Source organism: Trichomonas vaginalis, chromosome I (assembly GCF_026262505.1).
Source record: "Trichomonas vaginalis G3 chromosome I, whole genome shotgun sequence".
Classification (NCBI taxonomy): Eukaryota; Parabasalia; order Trichomonadida; family Trichomonadidae; genus Trichomonas; species Trichomonas vaginalis.
In genome coordinates this window covers 12,357,785-12,384,055 of record NC_067203.1, presented here as the reverse complement: position 1 = coordinate 12,384,055, position 26,271 = coordinate 12,357,785, and the positions used below count along the sequence as shown (strand labels likewise).

Here is a 26,271-nt window from a genome sequence, read left to right as displayed (position 1 = left end):
TTTAAAATAAAAAGTTTAATTTTTATAAATTTATAAATTTTTTTTATTTTACAAATATTTTGAGGTAAGTTCCATATAAGGAGTATACATAGGGCTATCCTGGTTGAACGATATATGAAGATTAGACATAATATCAACGTATTCTGTCATATATTGTTTTGTTTTATCAGCAAACAGGAAACTATTCTTTGATTCTATCTCCTTGAGGAATAATACGAACAAAGTGCTGAATTCTGGGTCATCAATACACCAAGACAACAAAACTTTGATGACATCATCGCACCAAGTGAAAATAAGCATTGATCGGTCGTAGTTATCGTTGACCACGAGTGATCTCATTATTACATAGCCGGTAAAGAGGTCTTTGCTGCGAACTAAATCTATATCTTGGAAAATCTTAACAATGAGGTCTCTGACTGGGACAAGAGTCTTCTCATTCATTCTAAATGCAATGAGAAGTGCTGTATATGTGAAAACTTGGTTGTTTACGCGTTTAATTGTCTTATAAATATCAGAAATGCAATTTTCGTACTCAATTTCGATGTCAAACTTAATAACTGCTGCGAATGCTGCGAAATAGTTAAGTAAATCGAGTCTATCGTCGTTATTAATATTAGGTAATAAAAATTGAATGTAAGTTGTTAAGATTGGGTCATCAGCAGGGAATTTATTGGCAGCACTATTGTTTATGATACCTTGGGAGACGAAATTGAGGATCTTGCACTTGAATAATGTATCTTCAACGTAAATGTAGTCGTTTCTTGTAAATTCGTAATTGAGAGGACGAATAGATATACCACAGATGAAATCGTAAACGGTTTTAGGTATTGTATCTAATCTTAAACCTCTTTTTGATCTGAGATTTGAAAGTTCGATTTGAAGAGCTGCAAAAAGAGGATTTCCTGTTTTAGCCCAGATATCTGATAATATAACAAAGACTCTTTGGTATAATTCATTTGAATCTTTGCAGAGATCGTCTAATTTTGAAGCGCACTCATCGCAGAGACGAGTATGGACTGCATCAAGACGCTCGGAGAATGGTTTATCAATTGTTTGTGTGAATTCTAAGTAGGAAGAAAAGATGAGAGAGTCAAGAACAACTAAATCTTGAGAAAATGGTCCGATAATGGTAATTACGATCTTTTCAAACAATGGAGGGCATAATTGGAATATTTTTTGTCGAGCCTTATCTGTGCTAAATACAGATAAGAAAGTATACGGATTAATGTCGTTAAGTTTGATAGCAAAGCTAATTGGGATCTTATTTAAGCATTCAATGATTGTGCAGAAAGTTGGTCCGAGTGCTGTTTTGTCAATTAAAGGCAAAAGACGAATTAAAATTTTTCCTCTTTCATCTGTTTCTTTGTCAGGAACAATTTGGACTTCATCTGATGAGGAGCTTGATCCAAATTTCGAACTCAACAATTCATGGTTCAGTGACGTAACCAAGTGTTTTAAAATTAATTCTGTATAGCGGCGAAGAGCTTGAGAATTGCAATACTTTCCAGCAAGAAGTATTGGTCCTAATACATTTGGTGGAAAGTAAACAGAATTCTGAAGAGTCTGAAGTACTTGGAAAATTGGTTCTTCGTTCTCTCCACCAGGCATTGTCACTTTTGGAAATGAATCATCTTTAAAATTTATTTAAAATATGTTTTTCAAGTTTGTACATTGTGTAGAATGAATTTTTTAAATAAATTCTTTGCATTTCATCTAATTAAAATGGAATTGAATAATTTTGATGAATTGCTGTATGATGATTTGAACAAAGCTAGAATTCAAATTGATTTTAATAATTCTTTTACTTATTTTATTCTATCTCATAAAAATTTAATTAAATATCAAGAATAAATCGGCAAATAATGCAATGACGCCAATGTTATAACTTTTCAACAAGTTCAAGAAGAAATGGAAAGTATGCTGTAGACTATGGATATTGAAATAGAATTTCAAATTTAAATTTGGAATTGTAGTTTTGGATTTATTTTTCAATATTACTGTTCCATATTAAGTTCTGTCAAAATGTAAGCTATTCAATTCTATCGTCGGGGAAAGTATCACAAATCTATCGATTTTTTTGTAAAAGTATACAAAAACATATGGTGTTCAATTAGTTTATAATAAGATAAATATTAAGATTATCCAAAATAAGAAAAACTAGGTTTTGAGAACACTTTTGAGATGATAATCAAAATATTTTGATTGAAAAATAATATATTATTTATCAGATATAGAATGGATTTTTTCAAATTTAAAAATTCTGAAAAATAAACAGTTTTGTAAAGTAAAAAAAATGAACGAAAACTCGAGACCTCGTATTCCAAATGAATGGGTAAGATATATGTATGAAAAACTTGAAAGTGGTGAGTAAGGATGTCAATTTGGAAGAAAAGTGAGAAAATTTTGATTGTGAACTCATCTCTAATATTTTGGCTCCTTAATATATTTGAATCATGATCTTTGAGAAGAGTTCTCAAAAGTATTCACAAAAGCTATTTTTCCTTGAAATTTAAAAATCCTGTTTATTATATATTACCGAATTCAATTCCCTACATATTTCAAAATATTCTATGAGCATTTCAATTTTTGAAAAAAACATATTTTTTCCAAATATATTTATTATCATATTTCTAATAATATTTCCTAAAGCGTCACTTTTTACTTCCTCGACAATTATTTCCCTCTCAAAAAATTCAATAGCTTACATTTTGACAGAACTTAATATGTAACAATGCCTCTTCTCGGTTAAAATCACTCTTTTAATTCAAGTTCTCTTCAAAATTCAATTTGTTCTTTCAAATTGATTCAAAAAATTTGTGAGACTCTCTCAAAATCAGAGCAATCATGAGAGTATGGTTATTTTTACAATAATTGGAGTTATATGGTTTAATTGGATACATTTATTAAAAAAATAATGATATCGTAATTGAACATACTATCAATTTTGATAAGAAATCGGTTATTTGAATCAAGTCTTTTCAAATTAGAGAAAATTTTTTGACCTTTCATAATTTCCTCATGGTTTCTTCTACTACGTACATCAATGTTATTGAAGAATCTGCAGCGATGCTTCTTGTAATATTGCTGGGCTACTTTGGCTCGATATTCAAGATGTTCGAAGGTCCTGCTTTTAAGGGATTTTCGAAATTTTCAGGAACAATTGCATTTCCTCTACTTCTCTTTGACTCAATTGCAGAAACGCCATTTAAGGACATTTCCCCAAAGCCTCTTATTAACTCATTGTTATCAAGCATTTTAATTCATGTACTTTGTGGCGGAGTTTTCTTCTTTAAATTTGAAGATACTTTAGAAGTTTACTTGGCAACTGTTTGTGCCTCATGTTACATTAATTACATCATTATTGGTCTTCCAATTTTCGAATCAATCTGGGGTACATCATATGATGTTGTTCCTGGTATTGCATCATTTGGAAATTGCATTATTTCAGTTCCTCTTTTCATTATTGGATCAAAGATCAGAGCAATTAAACTTGAAAAGAAGAAGAGGCTTGAAGAGTTAGGAGATAATTACAACAAAGATGATGTTAATCAAGATGATTTAAGAACAAAACCAAAGGACATCCTTATGGCTTTTTACGCGGCACTCAAGAATCCTATTGTTGTCGGAAACTGTGCCGGTTTAATTTGGTCTGCTATTGGTGTAAAGCCACCTATCTTTTTAAACAAATTTACAACATACTATGGAGCTTGTATTGGTTATCTTGCTCTTTTCGGCTTAGGACGATTCCTTCATCAAGAGTCATTTGTAGCTTGCAAGTGGTATCATTTAATTATCTGTTTGGTAATAAGATTCATTATTTATCCTTTAGTTTCTTTAGGATTGGCAGTTGCATTTAAACTTGATAACAGGCTTGCAAGACAATGCATTATATTATCTATGCTACCAACAGCGAACTCTGCTTTCATTTTAGCCGAATCATTAAACTGTGGATCAAATGTTATTTCCACAGTTATCTTATGGACACTGATCTTTATTGTTCCCGTAATTATCTTATGGGAATTTGTAATGAACAGCCTCAACTTATTCCCTGATAATTTAAGTGATATCCAAGTATCATAAAACACATAATAAACTTATATTTTGTTTATTATTACAAAATAAAAAATTATACATTACATAATATCAAAAGAGGTTTCACTAATTGTTTATTATAGTTACATTCTAAAGTAAAGTATAATGGTATTAAAAATCTTGAATATCGTTAAAATAAAACAAAAATTATTTAAAAAACTAAAGAGTTTCTGAATTCGTATGGTAAGAACTAAATTTTTCCATGAATTATCCCAATCTCTCCCTATAGATTCTAAAATATAGGATGATTAATCATCAAATTAAAATATTGAAGGATTTTCATTAATGGAAGTAATCATAATAGTAATTTTCTGTTAATTGCAAAGTCATATTCTCTTTTAACATATTTACCCATTGAAATTTGAATTTTTGTTTGTAAATTCATAGTAAAACAAGTAAAAGATTGTGAAAATCTTAGCTAATTAAAATTCATATTAAACATCTAATTATAACCATTGTAATTGAAGCGTATTAAATTTGTATTGAAATTAAAAGTTTTTTCGCTATACGGTATATCAGATATATAATAGATTTATTCGAGAAGATCGTTTTCCTTAAGGAATGTTGGCATGTGACCAGAGATGATTGAGTACATATTTTCAAATCCGTCTTGTCCGCCATAGTAAGGGTCGTCAATTCCGCGTGGTGCGTTAAAAAGCACTAATTTTGATTTAGATTTTGCAGGCATCATGTCTTTGAGCTCATTGTAAATTGATTGGTCTAATGCAGCAATTACGTCAAATGTTTGCCAGTCATTTTTCTTGATTGTTCTTGCAACATGGCTTTTGATGTCGATGTTGTGGTTCTTGCATGCTGTTATTGAACGACTATCTGGATGTTGGCCAACATGCCATGGTCCAGTTCCGCAAGAATCAACATGTAGGTGCTTAGCCATGCTTCTGCAGATTCCTTCGGCAGCTGGGGAGCGGCAAATGTTGCCAAGGCATACAAAAAGAACAGATTTACTTGACATAAAATATAAAAAAAAATTAGACTCTCTTTCGTGGTCGTTATTTCAATCTTTTCTTCAGACCGGGAAAACACAGCCAATAAAGATGACAAAACATAATATGACTACTCCAATTATAAACAAGCTTAACTTTTCACCTAAACTCAATTTATCAAATTAAACACTCAAAACAGATATATTCGGTCTCGTCTTCTTCATATTTGACATACAAACAATGCAATTGACTCTATCTCAAATCAAAAAAAAAAGTTGCATACAAAAAAATAATATTTACAAACAAAAAAAAACATATATATAAAAATATCATCACTTTCTCTGGGTTCTCAATGCCAATCTTTGCACACTATCGTAATACGGAGTGTTTAAACACTTGCTTGATTGAACAGAACCAGAAGTACATTTTACAATCTGTATTTCACAGAATTTATCTGATGGATACTCATTCCTTACGTAGACTGTAGTGTTGATTTTCTTTAACCCATCTTCACTGCTTGGGTAGCAAACATCAGTTGTTCCGAAATAATAAACGCTTGAACTGATAGTATCAAAAGAATTATCATAAAGAGTTACGTATTCATACACAACAACTTTTTGGATGTTTGCACAATTAGAGAAAGCATTGGGCATCACGATAGCGTTATCAAATATCTCAACTCTTTTCAGATAATTACAGTTATAGAATGCATAGCCATCAACAACTGCATCCGAGTGAATTAAAACAGTTTCAATTCCACTGGAACCGAACATGAATGATCTTATTTTATCCAGCGAATAAGGAATATTAATCTTTTTAAGACTCCTGCAACCATTGAAACAATATCTTCCAGCCAACTTTAAGTTGAACTGAAGATTTATGTGTCTTAATGACTCACAGTTCTCAAATGCATTATCTCCAATGTTCTCTAACTCTTGTGGAAGATGTACTTCTACAATTTTTGTGCAATCTTTGAATGCAAAAGAAGGGATGGTCTTTAATGAGTTGCAATATGAAAGATTCAATATATGGATTGAATCACTTCCAAATGCAGTAACTCCTATTGAATTTAGTGAAAAGCATCCTTTAAATGCTGAATCACCAATTGATATTAGTTTTGACAAAGTAGCAGATGAAACTCTAACAAGATTAACGCAATTCTCAAATGCACTAGAACCAATTTCTCTAATTGTTTCTGGTAACTTTACTTCTTCGATACAACTTTGACCTTTAAATGCATTATTTTCAATAGAAACAACATTGTAACCATCCAAAGTCGGTTTTATCTCTACGATTTTTTTGCAGTTGCCACTGCGGAATCCTTTCACAATAAATTCATTATCAATAAGGAAATAATTGCATGGTTCATAACCGTATTGATATGTAATTCTTGCAAATCCATTTCTTGAATGTCCGTATGATTTTCTTCCGTCTGGTTCTGTGATTTGTTGATATCCACCAAATGTAGATGCATCTGTCAAGTAGTATTTCGATGTTAGTTTGCATCCATTTGGATAGTCTTTTGCTGTTGATTCTGTGTAAACATAACCGCTACCTCCACTACCTCCTGAATTATAACAATTGGATATGCCTTTTGTTGGCTTTGTTTGAGAGCCACGATAAGTACCTCCACCGTACCAACCTCCCCTTCCACCCCCTCCACAATTTCCGGTATGTGCTCCTTGAAAGAAATCACCTCCATTTGATGATGAATTTTGAGTAGCTGAATTTCCACCTCCAGTTAGACCACCTCCATAATATCCTCTTTCTCCACCAGTTGCTCCACCACCTCCACCGCCCCCTGCAACAATTACGCGTGAATAATTGCTATCTTCATTGATTCTGATGTCTGTTCCACCTCCACCACCATGCGCTCGAGAATCGTCTGAGTTATGTCCCCATGCGCATCCACCTCCATTGTATCCACCTGCTGCCAATCCAGAGATTGAAATATTCCCAACACCACCAACTTGGATATAGACTGTTGTTCGCTCTTCTAGGTTTAAATAGCCAATAGAATATCCTCCTCTACCTCCTATACCATATGGTTCGTAGTCGTAACTGGATCCACATCCATTTGCCCCCCAAACTTCTAATTTATAAAATCCTGGTTCAAGTGTTCTATTCTGGGATTCCCCAGTATATGAAAAATTATATATTGCTTCAAAAACACAAAATATCAGAGGAAAAGCCATTCACCATCAAGTGTGTCTGTGTCAAAAAAATGCCAAAACCGAAATATCTTCAGAAAACAATTTTTTGCCAGATCTAAAATCTTTTACTTACTTCTTACATCCTACGAAAACATAATATTTCACATCAAAATCGTTTGTACTGAGCATTTAAAGTAATTTGCTCGAATAATTACCACTCAAGTGGCATTCTCAAAATAAATCATAAACAAAATTTATATATTTAAGGATACCCTTACGTGTCAGATTTTTTGCGCATACGAAGAAGTCATGCTAGACATGAGCTATAAACCTGAAATTTTAGCAACATATTTAAAACTTTTTAAACTACAATACACTTTAATATTCAAGAACAAAAATATTCTTTTTAGAAATTACATAATTATTTTATGTGAAATCTATATAAAAACATATTTTGCGAGCGTAACTTTTTTCTTTATAAGCACCTTATATGACTGATAAACTGTGAAGGCACATAATTGTTAATTCATAGAGTTGATATGTTTCCAAAATTGAGAGGAAATTTGAAAATTGAATACCCTTTCAATTCAATTTTCAAAAGATATCAGCTCCTTCAATAATTGAAGGACGATTTTGATCATTTGCTCTTAAAACAAGTATGCCATGGAGAAAAAAGTTACGCTCGCAAATCTGAAATATAACTATCATATAAAAAAATTAAATTTCTAATTTTTTACTCTATAGATATTATTGGCCACTTGTGTAATGCATAAAAGTTTATGTCATATGCATACATTTGGAAGTATGGGAGACGAGGGAAATTACTTCTATGAGGCACTAGGATTTTTAAAAATTTCTCTATCGGACTCACTATTCAATTTCTCGAAAATTAAAAAAATCAATAATAGCTAAAATGTATTATGCATAACAAATTTTAATGTTACACGGTATTTTTTGAACTTCATGACATGAATTTTCTTTATATTATTTTTTTTTTTGGATTTTCTATGATTTATGCGATAGGCTGGAACAACATTGTAAGTGCAATGATATCATTTATAGAGAAATCTAAAACTTCAGCATTCAGAACTCGCAACCACAAAAATATTCATTTGCTAAGTAAGTAAAGTTGATTAAGTTCGACACTTAGCTTTTATACGTAAAACCAAGTGTGTATTGTTATTTCTTGTTAAATTATTGAGAAAAAAATAAATTGTAAGAGAAACGATACTGATTATTGAAATAATATTGAGGGTAGCTGCAGATTTCTTCATTAACATGCCGGAAATTTGTTAATCTTGGTTTTCTATCATAAAATCTGTCGAAGAATCTAAAAACGGAGATATGAAATAGAGATCATGTAAATCTAGAGTATCCTGTCAGAAAAATAGACTAAGCATGTAACCCTTTTTTGGTCATAAACACTTTTTTACCACTTAGTCATACAGATGATCATTAAATTTAAACGAGCACTTTTGTCAGAATTTATTCTTTTACAAAGACAGAAGATTTTAGTATTATTTAATATTAGTGCTGTAGCAAAATTCAAAAAACGGTGAAAATTCAGTGAATTTGTGAATTCACATTTTTTTTCGACATTTTTCTTGATATATCCATGCACATTAAGAACACAGCTTTGATACGCTTAAAAAAGCATATTTCATATGAAATTGTTAAAGAAATAAACAATTTATATAAAAATTGCACTTATGGGCAGTTTAGATATATAATTTATATATAACATATATACAAATCCATAGACAAAGTGCAATAACTACAATGTTGTAGAAAATTACAGCAGAAATACTGACTTTTTGAAGGATAATAAGAATTCTTCTAAATGTTGTATTTTTATAATTTGATTGATTTTTTTACTATTTCATTAATCTTTTATGAATAATAATTATTTTTAATATATGTGCTATTAAAATTTCAAATTTTGACTAATATATCTAAGTTATCTGAACGAAACATTTAGAAAATATCATACTTACATTGAAATAGCAAGTAGAGCATATTAATAGCAAGTTTCTTGGCTTTATATCTATCATCTATTGTTGTTTGATCAAACAAAATTCACTCTATTATATGGTGTCAATTAATTAAAACAATTTTTAATAGTTATTTATTTAGTGCGAATAAGTGCAAACTCATAAATGAATAACTTAATAGTAGAAATGAATTATCTGATATAAATCTCACATTTTGTCCATCAGAAATACTTTAATTGCATACGCATAACTATTAGTAATACGTCTGGAGTGTCAATTAATAACAATCCCACAACAAGTAAAATTCAGATTTTTATTAAACTTATTTTTTCCTAAAAGTTTTCTCAAATTACTATATATACATATGTGGATAAAATAATAGTAATATTGTAAAAAATTAGATAATTTTTTTTATTTGAGAACCTCTCAAAAGTTCATTCAATTTATCAATTGTTTCAGTTTGATGTATATTCATTTCTGGAGCCTAAAACTTTAGCAATCATGACAATATCATATTCTCTTTCTAACTACGCAATGTAAGGGTATCCTTAATACATAAATTTTCGTTTGGTTATCATTAGCAGTGCTTTATTTGATTCAGCATTTCCTGCATTAGCCAATAAAAAATTATAGTAATAAAAGCAAAAGTATGAATATTCAAAGATTTATTATGATTATTAATATATTTCTATTATTTCACTTAAAATGTATCAGAATGAATACGAATTTTGGTTTGATCAATAGAAATATACATAGGTAAAGGATCTATTCCATTAAGTTCTGAAGAATCGCAATAAAATCACTTTAAAAGTAAACTATCTCAAGCAAATGAAACAATGAATGATGGTATGTCTTCTTGTAACAAACTGAAGCAGGAATGCCGGAAATGTAGAAGTCTCAAATCTTGATTTTTTTCCCTCATAATTGGTATGATACAATTATAGTAATTTGATTTTTAATATCAAAAGGTGCCCTCTTAATTTCTGCCATTTTGCCAGTAATTGAGAGAAACAGAACATGTTTTGAAGGGATTCATTGGGATAAAAATGCCTTTTAAAAAGATACCACGTACAAAAAATATTTACAAACAAAACAAAAATATAAAAATATCATCGTCTTCTTCGAGCTCTTAATACCAGTCTTTGCATATCATTGTAATACGGAGTGTTTAAACACTTGCTTGATGAGACAGAATCAGAAGTACATTTTACAATCTGTATTTCACAGAATTTATCTGATGGATACTCATTCCTTACATAAATTTCAGTGCTGTTGATTCTTGCTAACTCTTCTGCAGTGTTTGGGTAGCAAACATCAGTTGTTCCGAAATAGAAAACACTTGAACTGATAGTATCAAAAGAATTATTGAAAAGAGTTACATAATCATACACAACAACTTTTTGGATGTTTGTGCAATTAGAGAAACCATTAGGCATCACGATAGCATTATCAAATATCTCAACTCTTTTTAGAAAAGTACAGTTATAGAATGCATAACCATCAACAACTGCATCCGAGTGAATTAAAACAGTTTCAATTCCACTGGAACCGAATGCATAATTTTTTATATTAATGAGTGAATAAGGAATATAAATCTGTTGCAAATTCCTGCAGCCAGAGAAGCAGAACTTCCCAAGTGATTTCAAGTTAAATGGAAGATTTACATACCTTAATGACTCACAGTTCTCAAATGCATTATCTCCAATGCTATCTAACTCTTGTGGAATATATGCTTCTTCTAAATTAAAACAATCTTTGAATGCAGAAGATGAAATTGATTCTATTTTATTTAAATATGAAATGTTGAAAATTGAAAAAGTTGTATTTTGAAAAGCACTAGTTCCTATTGAAATTAAATTTTCTGATAAATTTAATGATGTAAGACCAGTACAATCTCGAAACAGTGAATTACTTAGAGAAGTAACTTGCGGTATACTTAAAGATTGAAGTGAAGAACACCCTTGAAAACAATATTCACCAAGTGATGTAACTTTAGATAAATCACATATAGAATTAAGTTTAGAACACATTTTAAATGCTGAATCTCCAATTGAAATAAGTGATGATGAAGTAATAAATGAAACATTAACAAGATTTTCGCAATTCTCAAATGCACTAGAACCAATTTTTCTGATTGTTTCTGGTATTTTCACCTCTGTGATACAACTTTGATCTTTGAATGCATTATTTGCAATTGAAATAATATTCTTTCCAGTTAATACTGTTTTTATGACAACAACATTGGCACATCTATTACCGAATCCATTGACAGATAACTCGTTATCTAATATCAAATAATTAAAATCGGCATCAATTACAGTAATTCTTGCAAATCCATTTCCTGAATGTCCGGTGGATGTTGTTCCATCTGGTTTTGTGATTTGTTGATTTCCAGCAGTTGTAGATGCTTCTGTCAAATAGTATTTCGGTGTTAGTTTGCATTCAATTGGATAGTTTTTTGCTGTTGATTCTGTGTAAACATAACCGCTACCTCCACTACCTCCATTAGAATCACCTTCAGAATTTCCTGTTGGCTTCGTTTGAGAGCCACCTTGAGTACCTCCACCTCCACCACCTCCATCCCATGCAGTATGTGCTCCTTGAAAGAAAGCACCTCCACTTGATGATGAAGTTTGAGTACCTGGATAATTATTTCCAGCTGAATTTCCACCTCCAGTTAGGCCACCTCCATAACCTCCCATTTCATTATCTTCTCCACCACCTCCACCGCCTCCTGCAACAATTACACGTGAATAAATGTCATCTTCATTGATTCTGATGTCTGTTCCACCTCCACCACCATGTCCTGGATCACCATAATCGGATGACCATGCACAGCCACCTCCATTGTATCCACCTTCTGCCAATCTATATACTGCTGCTTTTCCAACACCTCCAACTTGGATATATATTGTTGTCGTCTCAGCAAGGTTTAAATAACCAACAGAATAACCTCCTTTACCTCCTTGACCAGATTGAGTGTATGCAGATCCACCACCCTGTGCACCCCAAACTTCAAATTTATAGTATCCAGGTTCAAGTGTTTTATTCTGAGATTTCCCAGTATATGAAAAATCAAATATTGCTTCAAAAACAGAAAAAATAATGAATAAAGACATTAAAGTTTAGCATTAGTGAAGAACTAAGTGTCTGGATAACTTACACTGGTTCACTGCAGAAGAAAACCTTTAATCATCTATAATTTTAAAGGTTTCATGAGATATAAAATAGGATAATAAATTATCAAAAGAAAAATCAGAGAAAAGCATTTGACAATGCAATACCTTGCTCTAACATTGGTATTTTTATTGTTGTTTTGATGAATAAACCAAGAAAGTTTTCGAGGTGGAAAAAGACCATCCTAGTAGAAATCGACTTTTTGAGAGAAGTCATATAATTAATTATATGACTTCTCTCAAAAAGTCGTACTTTTGCAAAGTAGTTTAATTAGAATTCTTTGTCAGAAAATGTCTAAACCTTAATTTATTGTTCAAATAAAGGTACATTCACGAAAAGTGACACCCCTCTTCTTTTTTCCTAGGGTTACTAATCGCTTTCTTTCTGCTCGCCATGCCAGAAACGAAAGAAATGATTGATGCAGAATAATTTATTACTCCAATTGGCAACTATCTTGTAATATACAATTAGTTGCATTGTCAGTTATTCTCCAGCATTATTCAATTTAAGTTCAACTTCTTTAATTTAAATCATACTGCAGCTATACCCTCGCGTTGAGATAAGAACAAGATTACACATGCTAAAATCCCACATTAAAAATCGAAATTTTGCAACTCCAAAAATGCAACGACAGAATCCTCGTAATTTTGGTTTTTTACTTACCTTATGATACATATTCAAATTACTGGAATATAGAAAAAGTTACTAAGATTTGAGGAAATTATTGCAATAAGAAATAAAAAATCGGTTTTATTATATAAGTTACTTATGAATTAAAATAACCTCTATAATTAGTGTACAGTGCCTCACATAATCTTTGGATATTTCTGATTTCAAATTTATAACATTTTTGATTGGAATATTCATAACTCAGATCTAGATGATAGTTACTACATTTATGCGAATACAGTACGTATCCATTCATCTATTTACTTGTTGTTGTTGAAATAAAAACGTTATTATTTTACTATCTTAAAATAGAATTTTGTTATAGTATTAATATTTTCATCAACAATGATGACATTATATCAACTCTTAAATGACATTTTATCAAATATGATATCAAAATCAAAAATTATTAGGTGTTTTTATGAGTAAAAACGTGTTAATTTGACGATTTGGCTAATTATACAATACTTTTATTTTCCAAATTTTTTTTTGTAATTGATTTTTTCAAGAGAAAAATCAGCTTTTTGATTTTCATTTTTGAATTTTTGAATTTTTTTTGGAATTTTGAATTGATCAATTAAGCAGAATGAGTTATGGGAATGCTTTATACATCTCACAATGTGATGAATTAAAGACGAATCTTAAAAATTATTTAAAAATCACAAATATCATCCTTATTCTCATTTGTTTCAAAAAAGATAGTACTAAGTATTGATAAACCATGATCTATATTAGTAAAATACTTGAATAAAAAGTGTAAAAGTTGAGTTTTTATTCATTTTTATATAGATTTAAACGAAAACCTGTTTCATATTAATATCCTAGTCGAGAGATGAGATTTTATTCGTATTTGTTAGCATTCAGTAGACATTCTAATCTTGAATTTTAAATCTTACTTAAAATTATTAATAAATGTGAGGTTTTGCTTCGATTTCTGATTAATTTGATTAAATTGTCTCGACATGCATCTTGAATAATATCGTTTCTTAAGGAACTCCAAGATTTTCAAGAGACTTCTTTGCGATTTTTGATAAAAGATAAGAACTCTCATTTACGAAAAAAGGTTTATTGAATATAAAATATTTCTGTAATGACTCATTTTCATTATACTATTTTCAGTCAAATCCTCAAAAGTTAATATTCAAATCTCTTATTTAGCTGAGAAACTGGGTACTACATAATGGATCATATTCATGTAAGCTGGAAATGGTATAGTTACATTCAAAAGCTCCAATAATACTTCAATTTAAAATACAGAATATGAATATTGATTTTTACTTCTATTTGAAATTACATTTGATATATAAATCATAATTTGATGATTAATTGATAAAAATTAGGGAAATTAAAATATAATTCACAAATCTTTTTATTATCTTAATAACTTTTCAAAATAAGATCATATTATTCATATCTGGAGCCTACTGATTCTAAATATCCTATTTGTTTGAAAATCTATCGTTGGGAAGTCTCGTGCATGTACCTTTGTTCAAATCAGGAACCTCTTTTGATTTTTCGATTTCTAAATTAAATAAGACACTTTTACATTTATTAAAAACAAAAAAAAAGTATAAAATTTATAAAGATGCAAAACTATCAAAGAGCATTGATACTCTTTGTACTTCAGATATATTTCTTTCATTCTCTGCGAAGTATTCTTTGACGAATGCAACAATTTTCAAATGAAATTGAACGTTATATTTTGGAAATCTGTAAATTACAGCGAAATCATACATTCTAAACAGCAAATCAATAAAATCAGGTACCCAAATACCCGGATCAATAAATTTCTGCATTTTCAAAATATAATATGATGAAATTTTTTTCTTTAACGACACGTACGCATTTAAAACTTCTTCATCACGATCTACATTGCATTCCTTTATTGCAGTCAAGAATCCTGTTTCTGCTTTTATCAATCCTCTAAAATAGATTCCAAAATCGTTTTTATCTTCATCAGAAATTGATTCTATTATTCTCAGCACGCAATGATTTATTACATCATACATATTATTAATATAATCCGCCAAAACCGAAAAATTATTTATCATCAAAGTTCCTAGACAAACAAGTCCGTAACCAAGTGAATCTGGTGTTATTATATTCCATACATTCTGTATTCTCTCAAATACAATCAAAAACGTTTGTGAGGCAAATTGGTCAAATGATTTTTGTAAATTATTGGAAAGTGAAGTGATGATGGTCACAGAGTAGTCAAAATTTGTTTTATCTCCTTGTGAAAGTCCAGGAACAATATGATCCAAGATTAAACTTATATGATCACTATTCATGTTGATTTGGCTTAGTTTTGCTAGGAATTCGATTGCTACCATCATAAAAGAATCAGAACTATGATTTAAAGCTCTAACAGCTGTTTTTATCTGATATTCATACAAATCATTATTTGGTTTCTCTTTATTTGGTCCAATATATCTTCTTACAGACTTATCCAAGCAAACTAACAAACAATTAATTACAAATTTATGAAATTCTATATCTTCATTTTCATATTGAGCTGTTTCAAGAATATTCATACGCTCATTTATATTCTCTGTTATCATTTTCTGCATTTCTGTTGCTAACTCATTGTTTTCTGTATGATATAAAAATGAACCAAATGATTCGAAAAAATTCGAACAAAGAACAGGTCCAAACACTTCTTGGTTCGACCACAACGATGTATAGAAATTCTGGAGTTTCTGGAAATCAATTCTATATTTAGCATGATATAAGAGTTCAACTAAATTCATTGCTACCAAAGCTGCTGATTTGATGACTCTAGAATCCATTTCTAAACAAATTTGAATGAAATTGAAGATAATTTCTGGAAAATCTTCATGACGATTAAAGATATCATATAATTTATCAATAATAACAGCAATTAAATCATAAGAAGCAATTAATGTACCAATGTGTGTAATAACTACTTGATTTTGAGAAATTTTTAAAATACAATCATAAATGAAGTCCAAAACTTCAATTTGTGGATGATTTATGAGTGAATATAAGATATATATCGATCCAAAACATAAACTATAGTTCCCTGAATTAATTCCTTCTTCAAATTTTTGTTGGATATAATTTGATATGACTTCGCTATTGATATTATACATAGATGATATTATATCAGTAACTACATTCATTGGTGTCTCTTCTGTAAATGTATCTTCTTCTATATTAGTTATTGAATTTAATATTTCTCCAAATTTCGAAAAAAAAGTTTCAAAAATAACTTGTGAAATACTAAACTCCAATCTTTGATTAACTTCTGTTATTACCATGCTGTGTAATAACTTTAAAGCATGGTAATAACACTCATCTACTTTAAAACACTCATCAATGAAACTGACAAAAGAAAAATAAAAATTTTCAATACTGGGATAAATAATTCTGAATAATTCAAATAAATTTTCACAACATGAAATTATTATTTCAATTGATTGGTAACGGAACAAATTATTATAGATTTGGCATATGCTCTGTACATAATCTATGGATGCAACATCGTCTGAACAATATTTAATGAAAATTCCCATGGATTTGACAATTTGTAAAACATTGTATTCTTCGGAGCTCTCGTTAGAGATGTAGATTAGACATTCTTGTAGAATTTGATTGAGAACTTCGATTTTCTGCTTCGAATCGATTAAATTGCAAAAATTAATTATTTGTCCAATTGCATATGAAATTGCAATAATTAGGCCTGGTAGATCGTTGGAGTTCTCTTTGTAGGTGGTAAATATTCTGTTTAGGACTTCGTTTTGTAATTCTACACCTCGTAATTTTGAGGAATAATTTGCAAGTAAAATGGAGGCTGTTTGTTGGATTGGAGAATCATTTACAAAGAGTAAACCGTATAATCCGACTTCTAGGATAATATCTTTGATGTTTTGATCTAATAAGTGAAATTTAGTTACATTACTGTATTGTTGCTTTCGAAAATAAATATTCATGAAGTTAAATGCTTGAAATTTGATCGAACTTTGAATATCTTCTTTGCCAATCGTTTCTGCACAAAATGTAATTGCAGCTGAAGGATTTTTTTGCAAAACTTCATATATTTCCGATTCTGCTTGAGTTCTTGCGTCATTGTCTGCTTCTAAAATATTAGATAGATCTTGAATCCATCGAGAAAGATTAACTTCTACCATAAAAATCAAAGGGCACTTTTATCGATGAGGAACTTCCTCCATGACTATAAAAAAAGATTTTAATGAAACTAAAATTAGCACATAAAATAGGATATTAATTATTGAAAATTTTCGAAATTTTAATATATTGACGTAAAGATTTTCAAATACTCTCAATTTTTCTAAGAGGACGGAATAAAAATTAAAAGAGATAAATTTTAGCGTAATTTTTTATTCTAAGTAAGAAAGATATGGGTTTTTAGGTAAAATAGATTGATTGATTTGTTTAATAAAGGACAGGATTTTCATATTTTTTTCGATTTTCAAATTTTGAACAATTCGTTTTGTTTTGGTACTACTTCGCAATTTTACTTGATTTCTATTATAGTGTAATGGTTTATGGCTGGTCAATCTTGTTATTAGATTTTCGAAAAATTCTGATATATAAATTTGATGGATTTCAATATCAAGAAATGCATTACTGCCTTATATTCTACGCAATCTATGATGTACATTAGGGAATTAAGGATATTTCAATCATTTTATTGAAAGATCGGAACCAAAATGATTATTTCGTTAGAAATTAGAATATACATCAAGTATATGAGTCATCTGATATCGAGAATTGATTTCAATGTTTTAATAAAAAAGAATCATTTTGTTTGGGAAAAAAATGAGATTTATGACGATGATATTGAATTTTATAATGAATGCATTGGGAATATCTTTGCATTAGCTATTGATGAAACAGTAGAAAATTTGAATGAAGTATAAATGAGGTGAAGTGATTTTGAATTAAACTAAAATTTTTCGGTTTGATAAAAAAATTGATAGGTTGAAGATTTTAGACTAAATCACTTCATTTTTCAAATGTCAGATAAGCTTGCTGTGCTTAAAGACTATCCAAAAGACGGTCCAGAGATGCCAGAGCGTGAAAAGATTGTTCGCCAAAAAGATCGTCATGATCCAGGCAACGGAAGAAGAGATAAGACAAAACGCCAGGGAAACGGCGCTGGAAACTGGGGTGATCCAAAGGATGACATCAAGTACATCAATGATCACGAGCCTCAGGAAGACGAATTAGAAGAGAAAGCTGAGAAGTAATTCTTGATTACTTCATAATATGAAAAATACAAAAAAGAAAATATAAATGTGAATAATGTATATAAATTTCTTACTCTTTTTCTGTTTTTGAACTACTTTGTATTATGAAAAACAAATTGCTTTGCCCTCTGATTGCTTATGATCAAAAATTCGTATAAGATCTTAATAAGTATGAAGTCTAAGATAGAATAACTTACTGATTGATCGGAGATATTATATCGAAAATTTATTGTTGTGAATATTGATTGATTACATAATGAACTTGAAACTTAATGATGAATAATTTCTTTGTCATGTTATAATGTTCAGTCACTTTGTATTAATGTTTAGATATCTCTATGACAATTAAAATCATGAAGATATAATAAGGGTTTCGTTTTGCGAAAAAAACGTACAATACGCAATTTCACTAAAAAAACATTTAGCTAGCAATTTCGACATTTGACTCCACTCAAGACGTCACTTTTTTAATTTTGCGGTATCATATTTTTGGAAAATCTTTATGAATATTATATAAAAAGTCTCTTTAATATCTATATTTCATATTTTTATCGATTTTTAAAGTTTTTGCGAAAAGTATTCAATTATTTTTGCTTTTGGTCTGGTAAATGTCAGATTTGCGACATTTTCTGATATGATATTCAGATTCTACGTTGATAATAATGCTTATAGAACCCTCTTGCTATTGTGTCAAAATTGCGAAACCGATAGCAAAAATATCTCGCAATATCAAAATTGAGATATTGAGTGAATTATGCATTATAGAGATTAAAAATCTGATTTGTGAAAACATCTCATCAGTTTCTAGCTAATTCAAAAATCTTTACTATCTTATTCGATTAAAATGAAAAGGGAATAGTTTCATTATGCATTAAATGACAGCCTTATAATATAATCATAGTTTTCGCTCAATATGCAGCATTTTTTTTTTCGAAATCTATGGTCAATATCCTAAATACTGATTGCTTTGCATTCATAAGTACAGTATACATTGTGCGTCGCCTGTAGCCTACAGCTACAGTCACCGACACAATGAAAAAAGTGACAGAAAACTGACACCATACGGGCGCGCATATGTACGCATATATGTGTAAAAATAAACGTTCATATGTAAACTAACCTTTATTCACTAGCAGGGGCTGATAAATCATAATCGTCGAGAAGTACGATAGGTGGTCCCACCTGTTTAATCTGTATGGAGAGGCAAACGTGACGTAAGAAGCATAACACTGGTTTCTCAGTATATTTAATAGACTCTGCTGTTGGCTTAACTGTAAGCTTATATGTAATAGGTGAATTAGATAACTGACCCTGTTGGAATGTATAATCAGTTTCGCAAGGGAATCCACATAGGTAATGACCTAAGTCATTTGACTCGATTCCAAATTGAGGGACTGATGTGGTTGTGATAGACCTCATGACATCATAGTTGAAGCCAACAGTATCGTTATTATTGTTAGTGGCATTTGCCTGCATCTCATAGAAGATTGGATCATTAGATGCTTGAGCCTCAGCGGGTATGTTACCATATGCTCCACAGTTCAATTGAATTTGTTCAAACAATGGATTTTCATAGGTAGTGTTATAATTAGGTGTTTTCTTAAATAGTGTATAAATGGTGTTCACATATAATGGAGTAAATGCTGCCGTGAATGTACAAGGAGTTCCTTCACCTTTAGCCATTGAACCATCCATAGTAATGCAGTCAATTCTTTTGATTGGGAAGTTTAGAGTCTTTGCCGAATATCTTGTCACCAAATCACTATAGATGTTAGGGTCCAAAGAGAATGAGTTACAGTATGTAATCATTTCAAAGAAGTTTGCATTCTTCTTAGTGAACTTAATAAACTTGGTACCAAATGATATCGTACTCTTATCGGCATTCCAAGTTACAGTATCAATAACTTTGATACCTTCATAGATAGGAGTGAAGTGATTAGTGATTGGAATATAGCTTGTAACATTGGCTTGCATGTTCGGTAATGGTAGAATATCCTGATAACTTAATGGTGTCCAAACCATACCAGCAATACTGAACTTAACCTTAAGTTGTAAGTTACCAGCAAACGCTGGAAGGAATCTAATGTTATTAAGTATTAGGAATCTTCTTAGGTCAATCTTGATTGGTATGTGGAACTTTAATGTAGTTGCACCACTAATTGGTTTATTGAACTCAATAATCTGTCCAGAACGAACTGTATCACATCTATTGAAAACATCTTTATGTCTAGCCTTACTAAATACATCAACTTTCTTAATAGCTTCTGTTGTAGATGCAGTAGAAGTAATGTAACCTTCTTCTCTAGCATTATCTTGTGTATAAACACTTTTACCATTAGCGATTAATTGATATGATTCAACAGCATAGAATGAATCAATGTATCCCAACCAAATTGCTGGAAGATGTGCACATGATTTGCCACCAGCATATTTAGTATCAATTGCTTTAATTGCTGTAACATTTGATCCTGTAGGAGCTGTCTCAACAGCTCTTTCTTTATATACTTCACCATCATATTTAGGAACTTTTTCATCAGCTGGTTCAGTTTCTGTTGTAATTATGCACTCACCATCGACATAACCACTAATGAACGTATTATATAAGTCAATCATGTTCTCACCAGGTGGTGATATGTTAAATGTAATATAACCGTTATCAATAGTATTTGTCGGCATAGCTGGCACTTTTGTTGGGACATATCTATGGTTAGTATCTCCAATAGGAACTGCCCCATCAACTTGATCGAAATAATATCTTACTTGTCTGATGGAATCAGCAATACTGTATGTATTGAGGTTATCGTTCAACATCTTTCTCAGCTATAAAAAATTTACAATCTTCTTATTCTTGGGATTATTCGTCTTATTTGTGGCTGAGGTTTAGGAGGTTCTGGTTCAGGCTCTGGTTCATCATCGAAGTGTATTCTTTTCTCTTCCATTGATTGAACATATTCTTGATTCTCTTTAGTTTCCTTCTCACGTTCAATTGGGTCCATGTTTGGTTCATTAACTACACTGTTACGTTCTAATATCTTTGTCATCATCTCTAACAACATTTTATTAGTATATGCTTGTTCTTCTTCTTTCTTCTCATCAACTTTAGGAGCTTCTTGAACAACAGGAGCTGGGGCAGGAGCTGGTGAATTCAATGGTGCCTTTCTCTTTCTAACTTGAACTGAACCATTCTTCATATGACAAACATAATATAATGGATGTTGTATTCCTTTAGCTTCATTCAATATGATTGATTGCTTTTCACTTGGTGAAAGTTTTGACGTCATTTCTATCCTAATAAAATTTTTTACTCCTAACAAAATGACTGAGAATACTTTCGACAGAGAAGCACTCAAGAATGAACTTCGTGAAGAAATACTTAATGAACTCAAACCAAAAGAACAAACACAAGAAGAGAAACCAGCTAAACCAAAGCGTAAACTCACAGAGAAACAATTAGCTGCATTAGCAGCTGGACGCGCAAAGAATCCACGAATGATTGCAAAGAAATTGAGAGAAGAGGAAGAAGCTAAGAAAAATAATAAGTAAGTGTTTAGAACTTTAACTTACGTTCAAAAGATGACTTCGTTGAAATAGTGAAGTCCTTATTTTTGTTGAAGCATGGTTTCGAACCAATGCACAAGTCAAAGGTTATCTCATCACCTTCATAAAGAGATTTGTACAATTCCACGATGCTATATTTTTCCCCAACTTTCTCAGGGAAGAACAAACCTTTCTTCTCGTCATAATGTACTTGTATCGCATCTGGGAACATTTGGTTTGCAGTAAGTGCAATTACGTCCTGTGTGATTCCCTTCATTCGACAGTGGAAAGCAATTTCCTTGAGGTCATTGGTTAATTCGTCGAGGTAAGTCTTCTTTCCAACGAATATAGATCTTTGTGCCTTAGACATATGTCCTGCAGTAATCTCTGCAAAGTCTGAATGAAATTGACCCAGTGCTTTTCCAATGAGTTCTCTGTTATACCTTCTCTTGTATTCTTCTGCTAACTTATCTAAGTCCTTCTCATACAAGTGTAAACTATCTGTATCCTGATAGAACAACTTCAAGCCCAAATCTTCTGCTGTGAAGAATACTTCATTCATGATTCGTTTGGACATAGAAAGGATTGAAACACCTAATGGACAATAGTTAAAGTGACGAACGATAGGTTTAAATGACTTTACACATGAAAGTTCGGAATCGGGGATGAACTCTATTGTCTGTATGTCATTATAGTTCTTAATGATATAGTCAGTGAGCTTATTGTCCTTGATGAAACGAATCTTTTTGTCAATGGGCTTTAATATCGTCTTACCATAGATACTGTTCAAAAGAAGTTTGATGATCTCTTGTATCGGATTACCTTCCTTCTTATACTTAGCACGTAATTCGAAGAGCTTCTTAACTTCATTCCTTATTGTCATGTCCCTTTTTCCATCATAATAGTATCCATCAATGACTTTGCATGAGATCTCTTGGAACTTGATCAGATCTTGAAGCGTAATGTGGTCTACGAACATCTTGCAGCATGTATTGGAACTTCTGGCAACATGTAAGTCAGGGTTGATGTCAGGATTGACGACAATCAATGGGAATGCTGAGTTCTTACCGATCGACAAGATCTCGATCTGACAGTAAAATCCTGAGATGAACTTTTCCTTTGTTGGTTCAGCTTGGTCATCATCAAAGAGATGCTCCAACAAGTATTCACTGCTCTTCATCTCTTCTGTCATAACTTTTGGAATTCCTTCTAAACAGTAAAGTCTAGCAATTGCTGATGGATACAATGATACAGCATCGAAGTCAGTGATGAGTTCTCCTTCATTGTATTGCTTCTTGTTCTCAGCTAGCATGCATCTTCCTCCTTGAATACACTTGGAAATATATTCACGAGGTTTTCCTGCAAGATCAAAGAGATTACCGTTCTTCCAATATACTCTCTTCTCAAAGAGTTTGTTTGAGATAGAACTTATTGAAACATAATCATAAGCATCTATTTCAAACTCAGTCATGAGGTCATTGCGGAACTTAAGAAAGCCATCTCGTAAAATGCGTACATCTTGACCGCAATAGAATGACGAATAAACTTCCATGTCAAAGTGTTCATCATCAATCTTGCAATCTTCAATCTTCTCAATGTTCTCATTAAAAGCTTCAATATCTTTGACATGATTCATGGCATCATCGATGTTACCAACTTTAGTTGTATTAACTAACTCTTCCGTGTAGTAATTATATGGGAAAACTTCTTTTTCACCACTAGTGAGGTGAAACATTTCAGGGAATCTTTCCAACTTAGTTGAGATGATTGCATAAGAGTCTTTGAAGCAGAGAAGTTTTCCTTTGTACTTTCCTTGTATCTGCATCGTTTGTGAACCTTTGATGATTGGAGTTCCTGTAATCTCTTCTAACTGAGACATGAGAAAAGTGACATCGTACGATAAGTTGTGGAAATAAACTAAACTCTTATCTGGTAAAGCTTCGAGGAATTTTGACGCACAGTCACTTCCCCAAATTGATGTATAACCATCATCGTCATCTTCCATGAAACAAATGTTGTATGCTTTGTGAATGTTTCCATCAGTTGATGCTTCGAAGTCAGCAAAGAAAACATGTTCTCTTGGGAACTTCATGTCTTTCTTCGTCTCTGAACTCCAATCTTTCTTCATCCTTGCGCAATAACGCTCATTGTATGTGAGGTCAATCATTTCTTCAAGGTTCTCATTATACATCGTTGTGAAGTATGTGCAAAGTTCTCCTGTTCTAATTGGTTCGAAATAATTGTTAGCAAACAAGAGTTCAATGACTTTTGCAAGTGGTGTAACTAACTTTGAGTTAATTGCATACCTTGTTTCATATCTTCTGTTAACTAACATCTTCTTCTCTAAAGTCCAATCCTTGCACAACTTACAAACATCTTCATAGTTCTTGATGAACATTGAACTTATTGGAAGCTTTTCGTTCAACATGTAGTGGTCATACATTAATAAAAGTTCTACTGTCATCTTTGGTTCTTCATCTGGTTCTTAAGTATATGAATGATTTGAATACTTCTCGTTGTATTTGATGACATGGAACCTTATTCCTGTTTCTTTGGCAATAACCTTAATCTTTGACATTGGAAAATCTTTGACACGAATGATTTCCCTCATATGATTAATTGTTGCTTCGTCAACACCAGCTTGAATACAAGCGTAGATGAAACATGAATCTTTCATCATCTTCTTTGCTGTCTCTGCATTAAGTTCGTTGAAGATCTGATACCTCTCTAAGTTAATAGGTAATTTGCATGTCCATGTCCAAAGCTGACCATTACGTGACCTGTTTCTCTTCTTTGAATGGTTTTGTTTGATGATCTTGAGTGCGATCTTTTCTTGACCTGCTGCTCTCATCGTATCTAACATAACTTGTTCTTCAGCTGTGAGTTTATATGGTGTGTACGTTCCTTTTCTCAAAGCAGAAGCATCAACATCTGAATAAGCTGTATAGTCAAAGATCTCGATCTTCCTTAACGAAGGAATACTACAAAGGAAGAAGTCATAGTTTGATTCAAGGACTTTAGATGCTAATTCTTGTACTTCTGCTATTGGAGCTTCATTAAGTAACTGATGAACTAATGATCCCATTGTATTGATGTTCAAATGACGCAAAATGTTTCTCTTCTCATCAAAGTCGTAATAGAATGTCCACTTCTGTTTGAAAAGGTCTATCTGTCCAATGAACTTTGCCATAACTCTTGGAAACATCTTGTTGAAGTAATCTTTTCCTCTTGGACTGTATTGGTCAATGTTAAACATAATGAATCTTTCTCCTGCTTTAGTTATTGGGTCTAACCATTTCTCATCAGGAAGTTTTTGACCATTAATGTTCTTAACAACGTAAAAGGCATTCTGTATTTCTTTGTATGCTAATTCGCTCTCATCAATCTTTGGTGGAGGGTCTGAGTATATTGGTTGCATCTCCATTAACGCTCTATTATGAGATCTCTGATCGTGATCTAAAGCAACTGGGGAATTTGAAGCTGGAACATTCATGATACCATTGTAGTCATCATAGAAGCTCTTAGCATTCTTGAAAATATCTGCTACACTTCCTGTACCTCCTTGATTCTTAATTGCCAGAGCTAATTTATTGGTAATGTCTTTAGCTTTCTTAGGCATTTTGATCCCAAACATATCAAGCATACCTTTCTTATCTTCTGGTGAAAGGTTATTAACTAATCCTTTTATAGCATTGAGCATGTTGGTCTTTTATAACCGATAAAAAAATATACGTTATTTTTTTTTAATCGTCATCGTAATCATAATCGTACGAAGATTCTGTATCATCATCACTGACATCATTGGTTTCTCTAACTTCTGGCTTATCTGGTTTAATCTCTATCACCATAAACATTGGTGACAATAATCGAACAGGCTGATCTTGGAAGTCAACTAAGGTAAACGTAACATTAGTTAGTTCCCATGGAAATGCATCTATCCATGGTGAGGATTCCTTACATATAAGTGGTTTACCAGATATCCAGAACTCATTGATGTTATAACATGTAGATCTGTACATGATCTTTCTTCGATCATCAACTTGGTCAATATTATTGAACCCAGAGATGACAGACATTGATGAACGAAGGTATAACTGATACCCGAAGTTGAGCATAGGTGGTTTTGGCATTTGTAGATAATAATTATGTACAATAGGTAGTTCTATTCCATATGCACCTAAAATAAGATTTGCTCTATGTGAAGCATCTTTTAAATAGACTTTATGTCCTTTGTCCTGTGACGTAAATATAAGTTGATTCGTAGCACTCAGTGAAACTGTTACATTATGTTGACCTTTTTTCTTGTTATAATAATCAAACTGTTTTGTTACAATCTCTTGTAGTTTTGATACAATAGTATCCATATCAAATGAAAGAGCTGACTTAAATGTACACACCTTTTCTTCTCCATCTTCGTCTAACTGTAAGACAAAATAATCTGTTTCGTCACAAACAATAAAGTTCGCCATAGTAC

At 31.4% G+C, this 26,271-nt stretch overlaps 9 protein-coding genes across 9 annotated transcripts, besides 3 other annotated features; 2 read left to right on the top strand and 7 right to left on the bottom strand.

Moving 5' to 3' along the window:
* Nucleotides 1–18: 18 nt before the first annotated feature.
* On the bottom strand, nt 19–1,608 carry TVAGG3_0974200 (uncharacterized protein; the record flags this gene model as incomplete). The annotated part of the gene is made up of 1 exon (XM_001319204.2): nt 49–1,608. The coding sequence occupies one exon, from the start codon at nt 1,606–1,608 to the stop codon at nt 49–51; it is 1,560 nt and encodes a 519-aa protein (XP_001319239.1).
* Nucleotides 1,609–1,998: 390 nt separating this feature from the next.
* Nucleotides 1,999–2,039: a mobile genetic element.
* A 651-nt stretch (nt 2,040–2,690) lies between these two features.
* Nucleotides 2,691–2,732: a mobile genetic element.
* Nucleotides 2,733–3,010: 278 nt separating this feature from the next.
* TVAGG3_0974170 (intracellular auxin transport) lies at nt 3,011–4,144 on the top strand (the record flags this gene model as incomplete). Its single annotated transcript, XM_001319205.1, has 1 exon — nt 3,019–4,080. The coding sequence occupies one exon, from the start codon at nt 3,019–3,021 to the stop codon at nt 4,078–4,080; it is 1,062 nt and encodes a 353-aa protein (XP_001319240.1).
* A 480-nt stretch (nt 4,145–4,624) lies between these two features.
* Nucleotides 4,625–5,065, bottom strand: TVAGG3_0974160 (non-membrane spanning protein tyrosine phosphatase protein; the record flags this gene model as incomplete). Its single annotated transcript, XM_001319206.1, has 1 exon — nt 4,625–5,065. One exon carries the CDS (start codon nt 5,063–5,065, stop codon nt 4,625–4,627), a length of 441 nt encoding a protein of 146 aa, XP_001319241.1.
* Nucleotides 5,066–5,368: 303 nt separating this feature from the next.
* Nucleotides 5,369–7,231, bottom strand: TVAGG3_0974150 (protein kinase a regulatory subunit binding; the record flags this gene model as incomplete). The annotated part of the gene is made up of 1 exon (XM_001319207.1): nt 5,369–7,231. The coding sequence occupies one exon, from the start codon at nt 7,229–7,231 to the stop codon at nt 5,369–5,371; it is 1,863 nt and encodes a 620-aa protein (XP_001319242.1).
* A 3,004-nt stretch (nt 7,232–10,235) lies between these two features.
* TVAGG3_0974140 (protein kinase a regulatory subunit binding) lies at nt 10,236–12,535 on the bottom strand (the record flags this gene model as incomplete). The annotated part of the gene is made up of 1 exon (XM_001319208.1): nt 10,290–12,299. One exon carries the CDS (start codon nt 12,297–12,299, stop codon nt 10,290–10,292), a length of 2,010 nt encoding a protein of 669 aa, XP_001319243.1.
* Nucleotides 12,536–14,440: 1,905 nt separating this feature from the next.
* Nucleotides 14,441–17,817, bottom strand: TVAGG3_0974130 (armadillo (ARM) repeat-containing protein family; the record flags this gene model as incomplete). Its single annotated transcript, XM_001319209.1, has 1 exon — nt 14,604–17,177. One exon carries the CDS (start codon nt 17,175–17,177, stop codon nt 14,604–14,606), a length of 2,574 nt encoding a protein of 857 aa, XP_001319244.1.
* A 177-nt stretch (nt 17,818–17,994) lies between these two features.
* Nucleotides 17,995–18,794, top strand: TVAGG3_0974120 (hyaluronan / mRNA binding family; the record flags this gene model as incomplete). Its single annotated transcript, XM_001319210.2, has 1 exon — nt 18,027–18,260. One exon carries the CDS (start codon nt 18,027–18,029, stop codon nt 18,258–18,260), a length of 234 nt encoding a protein of 77 aa, XP_001319245.1.
* A 549-nt stretch (nt 18,795–19,343) lies between these two features.
* Nucleotides 19,344–26,271: part of a mobile genetic element that runs on past the window's edge.
* On the bottom strand, nt 21,092–21,451 carry TVAGG3_0974100 (uncharacterized protein; the record flags this gene model as incomplete). The annotated part of the gene is made up of 1 exon (XM_001319211.1): nt 21,092–21,451. One exon carries the CDS (start codon nt 21,449–21,451, stop codon nt 21,092–21,094), a length of 360 nt encoding a protein of 119 aa, XP_001319246.1.
* On the bottom strand, nt 21,808–22,359 carry TVAGG3_0974090 (organellar and viral DNA polymerase type B; the record flags this gene model as incomplete). Its single annotated transcript, XM_051253788.1, has 1 exon — nt 21,808–22,359. The coding sequence occupies one exon, from the start codon at nt 22,357–22,359 to the stop codon at nt 21,808–21,810; it is 552 nt and encodes a 183-aa protein (XP_051079362.1).